Genomic DNA, 9,933 nt, shown 5'->3' with positions numbered 1-9,933 from the left:
ATCCTTATGAGATATTCATCTTCTAACATTTCACCTAAATATTAGTGTATTATCTTGGTGTGATTGGGTGATTTCTACCTTGTAGAAGATATGCTAGGAGTACATGGACAGTTCACCACAAAATATAAATATTCCCGTTACCTTCGTGCTTTTTATCTAAATGATTTTAGTGTGAGGTGTGAGTGGTGGAGATATCAGCTGTATTGATATGTGTGAGTGTCTTTCCAGATAAACTACCTCAACTCCCTCCACACACCTCCACTAGTACGTATATGCATGTGTTTTTCAGTGTGTGTGTCTGCATAGCGCTCCAGGGAGCAGACAGATGTCCCACACTAAGTTGATATCGCCTCCAGTTGATAGCAGCACTCTGGGGGGTCTGTGGACTGGGGGGAGTGGTAGTGGATATGGGTGAAGGGGATGCAGAAACGTGTGTGTGGTGCGCGTGCGTGCGTGCATAGTTCTGATTAGAAGCAGAGGTCCCCTCAAGCCCTTATCAGATGGAAGCTTTCTGTTTTCCCTAACTCCCCTTCTGTCCTACTAAACCACCTATATCCAGCTGCACGACACACACCACCTAACATAGCACACAACACACACACACACAACACACACACACACACCACACACCACACACTCACTCACTCACTCACTCACTCATTCTCACACGCACGCACACAAAACCACACACACACACAAACACACACACAACACACACACACACACAGATGCACCTGTTCGCACAAACTCTCTCTGCTTGACCTAACCACTGACAGTAAAATTACCCTCTGTGATCACTGCGCCACCCCAAGTCATAATGACCGACACACCAGCACGCACACACACTAAATACACAGTCAGGCCCGCACTCTCAGGGTCCTCTCAGTGGACACAGCGGTTTAAACCAGCACATCCTCAATCACGTCTCTGTCAAGGAAATACGTCCAGAAGAAAAGACTGTTTTCCAGGGGGACGACAGCGAGAGGCGGAGGAGCCGCCCCTGAGGGGAGGGAGGAAGAAAGAAAGGAGGAAGTGCCGAACTTGAGACATAGAAAGCAAATAAAAGAGAAAGAGTGTGGTGTGTGTGTGTGTGTGTGTTGTGTGTGTGTTGGTGTGTGTGTGTGTGTGTGGTGTGTGTGTGTGTGTGTGTTGTGTGTGTGTGTGTGTGTGTTGTGTGTGTGGTGTGTGTGGGGGGGGGGGGCAGGTTATGTGGTTGTCCTACAGCGCTGTTTGGTGAGGCTGGAATGCTATCATCTGGTTGTCATTAAAACTCAGCCTAGTGACCACTTCGACTGGGTCATGGGAGAACTGTCCAAACACTATCTCACACACACAGATACACAAACCTAATCAAACACAGAAACACACGAAAAGTGATTCAATGCAACATTGTTGGATCATAAATAAAGACATCTCAAACCTCCACCAATGGTAATATTATGCAAAGTGTATTTTAAAAGGGATACTTGTAGACTCTGTAGTGGATGGCATTTCCTAGAAATGCTTGAAACTCACTAATAGGAGGCCAAAATATTCAGAATTTGAGTCCAGGCTTTTGGCCAAGCTCCAAAAGGCTGGATCCTACATTTCCTTACATGATGAAACTTCATCTTTAGATATACTGACATGCAGAGTCTCATATATTTCAACACAGAAAGTGTTAACACTGGTAGTTTCCAAGCTGTATTTGAGATTACCCTGACAACGGCACTTTAAAAGATCAGAGCTAGAGGAGAAATGTTTCCTGAGCCTGAGAATTATTATTTGTGACAACAAAACTGATGGGGCCCTTCAAAAGTTGTGTAGCCATTCTCCATTTAATTAGATGGGCCTCGGGCGTAAATATGGCTTGGAAAATAAATGGACTTATTAAACTCTGTAGACCTGTAGTTTGCAGTAACTTTTTTTTATGGTCTTTCCTATGAGATATTGATGTCAGGATTCTCACCCATCCATAACATCTTGAGACCAAAAACTTTAAGAAGTCAGCTTTAACATATAAAGAAAAAAGTGATGGCACAAACAAAGAGACCCTCCTATCTAGTTTCCTTGCGGAGAAATGGCTCATAAGACTCTCTTTAGGGATTATTAAAAAAAAACAGCTTGAAGTGATTAAAATCAGACAGAGTATAGCAGCTCCGCAGTTTGCAGCTCAATGCTCATCCTGTGAGAATGGCACTTTGCTCATTATCACCTTCAATAAACCACCGTCTAATTTCACACTCCTGATCCTCGCCGCGCACCGAGGCCATGTGCACATATTGGGTTCAGTCTTGCACACATGTACCTGCAACTGCTGTGTTCACACCTCCAGACTGTTTTCAAAAAGTGAACAAAAGGGACACACCCAAACGATTTCAATCTCAGGGAATCATTCACACACACACACACACACACACACACACACACACACACACACACACACACACACACACACACACACACACACACACACACACACACACACACACACACACACACACACACACACAAATGCCCCTCTAAGCCTAAGATCTGCCCATCAGATAAAGTGGATCCTCTGACATGGTCCAACATGCAAGAGGAAGCCAGCTGGATAGCCTGAAGATATGAGAACACCCTCTTTGTGACCAGGCCATACGAGTCGCAGTCCTTCACAAAAACAAACATCAGTATGGCCAGCCAGACATACATATCCAATTTCCTTTGGCTTAACGCTTACATCATATTAATCCCACATTTGATCCTGCACTGAGAAACCTTGAGTAAGCCAAATACGCAATAAGCCCTCCAAGAGGACGTGTCGGCAATATTTACCCACTGAGGCCTAAATAGAAAGCAGAGGAATAAACAAGAGAGGATAGGAGGTTAGGGACAAGCCTCCCTGTTGGTGTGCACTTCTACAACGCTGTAGAGACATCTGACTGATGCTGTATATTGGCTATTATTGCAGTTAATTTGTATTTAGATTGAATTTAGGAAGGTTTGTTTTGAGGGATAGCCTGTAAATCAAATAGCCAATGATCAAAGCAGAGGAGGAAATAGTACTAACATCCTGTACTTAATAGTAGCAATAAAACAATGTAATAATACTTCTTCATAAATACAAGCCCACATTCAAAATACTGCTCTAATAAATGGATATAAAACATCAACAGTAAATTCTACAATGCACATTTCTTTTTATGTTTGGATTTTTTTTCAAATGTTCGACTTTTTGTGATATATTAGCCAATGTATTGCTTTAGCTCAAACCGTTATGTAAATAAAACCATCTGAAAAGTTAGGTTGTGAAATAACTCTTTGGAATTGCTTAAAGCTTATTAACATCTGGGACATGACAATGTCCTTTTGATATGTTTTATATGAAATTGTATCATAATACTAAGTAAGTAAGATTACAAAAGTGGTGAAAAAGTAACAACAATTATTGGAAAATAAATGTGGGGTACGATAAAGGAAAATTGTAGCACTTGAGTAAATGAACTTAGTTATTTCCCATCACTGTGTCTAAGTGAAAACATTTGTGTGCATGGTATCAGAATGATGCTGTAATTTTGCCAAGCATCACCAACCCCGAATAAATCCAACATTTGAGATAAACAATGGTGACAATGAATTTGCGACTCACGATGTCTTGGGGTGTATGGCTCCGGTCCTCTTGCAGTCGTAGATGATGAAGCTCCCAGATACCACAGATGTGCCATTCACTTTTATCGCCACAGAAACAGTCAGATGATCTGCAGAAACAAAGGCATGTAAACAATGCAGCATGTGTCGAGCATTGGAGATGGTATCAATGTCACAATACAAACAAGACGGCGAGGCATATTCGCGCTACACTGACTTTGCTGCATTTTGAAAGACGAAAGGGGAAATTACATTTGTTCTAGTACGGCTCAACATAAATAAAATGATATCACATACAGTGACTGCTATGGAGATAAAGGGATGGCAGCCTTGGCACACAGCCAAAAGGGATGTTCTCAGTCTCACCTGTGCCGGGGCGGATTGGTTGGTAGTTTTCTCGAGGCAGCAGGGGGCAGGTCTGGATCTGAGCGGGACCGTAATCCAGGTGCACCGTGGCAGCTGTAGAAACACCCGGCCCATATTCACACTCCACCCGGGAGTTCACCAGATCAGGAACACTGCCATTTATCAGAATGCCGACATCCTAAGAAAGAAACAGATAAAGCAACATAGATATCAATAACCACTAATCTAAAGATCATTTAATTACTAATTAAGTCCTATATCCCCACGCACATGTATTCAAATCCAGTGTATTAGTGTATGGTAGAGGGCAAATGGCTTTGGCATTACTTCAAGTTTCTCCAGGATTCAGGCAGAGGGATGGAGAAACTAATGTGCGATGAAGAAACAGATGGTACAGTGTGACATTCAAAACTAAATGTAGCTATGAGTATGACAGACGTGTAATGAGAAACATAACACCTCACTGGTATGATTGAATTCCAGCTAAATAATTTCAATGTGAGAAAAAAAAGGGGAAGAAGCAGGGGGCTGATGAAGATTGTTAAGAAGAGAGGAAACGAAAGATGACATATTGAGTAGCTCAGCAGATATGAGCCGAAGTGGCCGGGCAACATGTGCTAACATGTCTTAAAAATCCCTTCTATTGTTCGGTGGAAGTGATCATTTCCTGCCTATAGCCCTGACTTCCTGCCTGCTGCTTCCTGTTTGGGAGACAACCTTGAGCCGAGCTTCCTGCGGCTGTGAAGGATGCCTGTGGATCGGGCAGCTGGAAGATCTATTACAGCCCACAGCTAAACTGACCTACATAACAGGCAAATATCCACAATTAATGAACCAATTAATGACCTGTCGTCTCTCAGTTGCGTCTAATTATGAGCTGTAATTAAAGGTCAAATACATTCCGAGTGTCAAAATTCAGTGAGCTAATTATCATATTGTTATTTGGCTTCTGCTGCGTGATGTACTGACTGGAAGAAACCGCTGAAAACAACAGCTCACATTTCAGGAAGGTATGAAGCAGCAACTCTTATTGCCAGAATATATTATCCAACCAGGTCTGATTAAAATCTGACTGGTGGAGTTTCTCTGCGTACCAAAACCATTTAATACATGATATATGTGAAGAGTTTAAGGCGACACATATTGTGGAGGTTCATTACTGAAGTCAGGAAGCACTGAAGAAACTCACCCTAGGCTTAGTTTGAAGTGCTTTTGTATTTATCCGAAAGATTACATGCATTTCTTCATTTGTACAATATAAACATTTGTCAAAGAAGGTGGATTCGTGTAGTTTAAGTTCTTAATAATATTCCTTGTTTTGTTCCACAGTAATTTTAGAGGAAATCACATTGGTTTGCCCATGGCAACAACACTGTTTTTACTGTCGGTATATAATGATCTTTACAGTACTATTTTTGCAGTTTAAAAAAATACATATATAGTTACTTTCAAACAGGAATTAACACCAACTTTTTTGAAAGCTGCTTCAAATGAAATCTGTTAAAAAATATATATATTTATTTCACAGACACTCTTGGAGCTGTCTTGCCACTGTCAAAAAATGCTGTGAATATTTTCCAAGTGTGAATAGCTCCATCAACATCACCCTCAAACATCAAGCCAATTTAGTATGCATAGTGATATGTGGCACCTACTTTTGTCACTTACTCAGACATATTCAAAAGCCCATTTAGAATGAATGTGTAGAATTGATTCGAGATACAGCTGCGATTGTCAATACTCCGCCCATTTGGGAAATTAATGTATCTAGGTCAGAGACAGAACTGTACATCAATGGTTGCTTAAACCATTAAAAGTCCATTTTAAAATCAATGGTTGCACATTTGGATGTGGCTAAAAATCTTAGTAAACACACAAACTAGTGCGCGTGTTTATGCTAACACGCTGTTTGTGTTCAAACTAACACCCTTATCTGGCATGCTTATGCTAAACCCAGGGAAGGTGACAGTTTATCAAGTGATTTATGTTTGTTTTGATATTGATTTAGGCACAAAACTAAATGGGTGGGGAGGAGGACTTAATCCTATATTTATATTTATGAAAAAGTGAAGCCCCACCTCCCCCCGGCTTATTTTTATGTATCCATTTGACATTGAACAAAAATATCCTGGCCCCAAGACCTCACAACAAACACACATTTAACATTTCAAAAATATAGTCACACTCTCAATTTGTAAAAAGAGTTGTTAATAAACTTTGGCCGCTAAAATCTAAATGTTAACCCTCCCTATATTGTAACATATCAAATACATATGAATTAGATCAGATGAGGTTGTACATTGGCATGTTTGAGATCAGATGTCTGATGTCTTTGAGTCATAACTCAATAACACCATGATGCCTCCTCCAGCATGTGCTCTCACTCTATTGATTGATATACTCTTAATGTACAGCAGTTGTTATACAGGCACTGTGGCCTAATGAGAGAAATACAGGCACCTCTCAATTTTGGTTGCCCCACTCCAGATTTAAAATAAAGAAAAATAATTACATCAGGTTATATTGTTGCCTACATGAGATCAGATTTCTAAAGGTCATAAACCAATTACCTGAAGGCTGAATTGCATAACCAGCGGGGCTGGACAAAATTAAATAGGCTGCAGTTATCTCATGAGGCAAAAATTATGGGCAATACAATTCAGCAAGTTTTTCTAAATCTGTTGGATTTTATTGTGCGCTAAAAAGTTGGAATGGTTTTTATCTTGATTTCTTGCAAACTGGTAGTGTAATCTGCTCTCTGTGTTTGATGTTTGATGTAGAAGCACAAAGCTTCACAAATTCAGCAATTTTTTTGAATTGGTTTGTGTGACAGTCCTGGCAACAGTTCAGCTATTTTGATCATTAATTTATTTCATGCAAAAATGTCATCACATGTAGTTTTGAGCCTCTCAAATATTGAGAATTCTTGCTTTTTTTCTGTTTCATATTATATTATCCAATATCTTTGTGTTTTGGACTGACCAAACAAGACATTTAACCTCCACTTTGAGAAACTGTTAATGGGCGCTAAAAAAAAATATATATATTTTCTGACATTATGTAGACGAAATAATTCAGCAACTAATTAAATAATAATTCAACCTCAACTCAGGTTCTCCTGTGTCAGTTTGCACACTGATTGTTACAGACTTTAATGTTACAATTCAAGATATTTAAACTTGACTTGAATGTTTAAAGGTTTATAATTAAGGTATCTGAATGCCATTTTAAACAAACCAATTTGGATACTCGAATCTGGAAAAGAAGTCTAGCTTTTACAGACCTGGAGGTAACTTTCCTGCTGAGCCCATCGGCAGATATCAAAACAAAAGTGAATCACTGTCAGTAAACGGTTAAAGTCATTGCTCACACACACGCAGGAGAGAGGGAAACAGCTGTGTATGGCATGCTGTCTCATGCTGTGCCACCAGTCAGTTCTGGTTTTACACACACACACCTGGTTTGCTGTTTTAAGACCTAAATTATATGTATAAATAAGTTCTTGGTGTCCTGGTTACAGTGCAACCTACTGTGAAAGAACAAATGATAAAGTGTGTGTTCAGATCAGTTGTGTACTGGAGGAATCACGCATGCAGAACTGATCATATTACTGAAGCTGCAAAATGTAAACTGTCACAGTCACACGTTTCATTTGGCAGAGTGCGATGTTAACTTGCATCACAATATGTTGTAACTCTCTACGCCATATTTAACTTTACCACAAATAAAGCGAGCAGAGTTGGAGTGAAGCAGCAAACATTGAAAACTAAAAAAAATTATTATAGCCGCTTCAATATTCATAGTAAAGTCAACCTTAATTTGACTTTATGAGAGGTCGGTGAGTTGGAGCGAATTGCTGCAGCGAACACTGTTGGAATGACTTTACTAGCTGAGTCATAATAATAGTGTGCACAATAATAGTGAGAGGTGTCAGGTTATAAAGGCCGGTCATGAGCCTGAAATACACTGTCCCCGTTACAAACATGACTTTTACAAGAGTACATTCTATGTGACTTATAAAATGGGTGTGATGGACCAGAATAATATTGAGGGAGTTTTACCTTGATGTCTGCAGCGATGCTGATCTCCGGGGGTGTCAGGGTCATGGACGGACACTGCTGCGGGCCTTCACCCATGCTGATCCAGGAGCGCGCCAACAGCCCCTGAGCGCACTCCTTCTGGATGGTACATCTGGACGAAGTGACAAATAGAAATGTTGGCACGGTAGTCATTTAAATATATCCAGTATATTAAGGTAAAGATAAGATCACAGTTTTTCCTGCAGTGAATATGTCATGGAAAATGAAATCCTGAACACATTTTCATGATCACCTTCAGCAAAACCGTGCTGCAGCTAAAAGGTCGGTGTAACATTTGCGAGTTTCCATCAGCGTGTCCCATATCACAATGTGATCATATAGTAATTGCTTGTCAATGCAATCCTCAGCCATCAGACCAACAGACTGAGCTTTAAGGTCAACATTTTATCCTTTGTTAGAAAGCGTAAAAACTTTTGTTTTCATTTTATCCCAGGATTTGAAAAATGCTCACCCTTTGGCTTTCATGGTCTGCTTCCCACAGATTTATGAGGTGCTTTGGTCTCCTAAAGTCACATTCACACCTCGGCTGTCATTTTGTCTGGCTCAACACAAGAGACTACTTGACTCTAGGTCACAAACATTGCTATGGCAACGCATCCCGCAGGCAGTAAGATCAGGGGCCGGTTGCCGATTGTTGAATAAAAAGAAATCTGCTGATTCCTAATCTGGGTGGACCATGAATGCGTGTGTCTGTGTGGACGTGCATACATAAAGAATACAGTGTGTTTGCTCCCATTTGTGAGTATAATGAATGTCTAGGACAGAAGAATTGTAAAAGGGCATTCAACAAGCAAGGTGGCCTCGTACTCTCTGCCTCACTAATGAACTTCACTGGCCCTTGGCACAGAGCTCAGTTCATCTGCAGTGCAGGCTGGAAGGACAAAGTGACCTTAGTGTAAAGAGACTCTAAACAGGCCCCATTTAGAAACGTCCTTACACGCTACATAATGAGTTTGGCACATCACACTTCCCTCTCACACTTCTATAGTTGTTTTAAAATAAAGTGTGTCAGTGTGACCGCATGCCATTAAGTGTGAGTATTTGTGTCCGGAAAGAGCAAATGTCCAGATTCTCAGTCCCACTGGCACAAAGGGACAGAGAGGGGCAGGGGGGTTAGCTGCTAATCTAAAAATAGAAGTGAGTGCCTCTGCAAGCCACACAAAAATCCCCTAGACACAAACACACTGAAAAAAAACCTTAACACCCTGAGGAGTTTAGTACGCTGGAAACTTGTAACTAGGGGTGCACCGAATGGGAAATTCTTGGCCGAAACCAATACCGAAAATAGGAATCAGTTGGCCGAAAACCGAATGCCGAAAGGCCGAAAATGATTAATAGAAATATATATATATAAATATATATATATATATATGGAAATGTATATATATATATATATATATAATGTATACATTTTTTACCAATGTTGTTCAGCTACCTGATTATGGAAAAAGACATGATTATGGCAAAACTTAAGTTAAATAATAATCACTATTATGGGTCCATAAAACATTTATTCAGCACTTTTGAATGCACACAGTACATTAATTCCAAGTCAAGTGCATTTTCTTTTCTCTGTAGGATAACTACAACAAACTGCATTCAGAACAAAGCCAAGGTGCTTTAAAACTGCATAAACATCTAGGCCAGTAGGCCTACAACAAAATAGTGTAAATAAAGACTGTAACAGACAGGCCTTCAACAACAACAAATGCACCTATAAGTTTGGTAACCTAACGTGTTGTTGTGATGACGTAATCAAAACGCGGCGACAAGCACGGCGCGCGACCATGCCTCGCGGCTTGCTCACAGCCAACATGTCTGCCGCTTGGAGATATTTAAAAATATCAGAGAAAGAGGC

The 9,933-nt window shown here is 40.4% G+C and overlaps 1 protein-coding gene across 1 annotated transcript in view; it reads right to left on the bottom strand.

The window, feature by feature from the left end:
- The window catches only part of plxnd1 (plexin D1), an 81,768-nt gene that overhangs the window by 60,030 nt on the left and 11,805 nt on the right, over positions 1-9,933 (bottom strand). The window contains exons 5-7 of the mRNA XM_010795874.1: positions 8,037-8,166; positions 3,976-4,153; positions 3,611-3,719 (exon numbers count right to left, since the gene is read on the bottom strand). Coding sequence (XP_010794176.1) covers positions 3,611-3,719; positions 3,976-4,153; positions 8,037-8,166 — 417 coding nt within the window. The remainder of the gene's footprint in view (positions 1-3,610; positions 3,720-3,975; positions 4,154-8,036; positions 8,167-9,933) is intronic.

Source organism: Notothenia coriiceps, unplaced genomic scaffold (genome assembly GCF_000735185.1).
Source record: "Notothenia coriiceps isolate Sejong01 unplaced genomic scaffold, NC01 NC01_scaffold00037250, whole genome shotgun sequence".
In the NCBI taxonomy this organism is placed as follows: Eukaryota; Metazoa; Chordata; class Actinopteri; order Perciformes; family Nototheniidae; genus Notothenia; species Notothenia coriiceps.
This window is presented reverse-complemented; position numbering and strand designations above follow the sequence as displayed.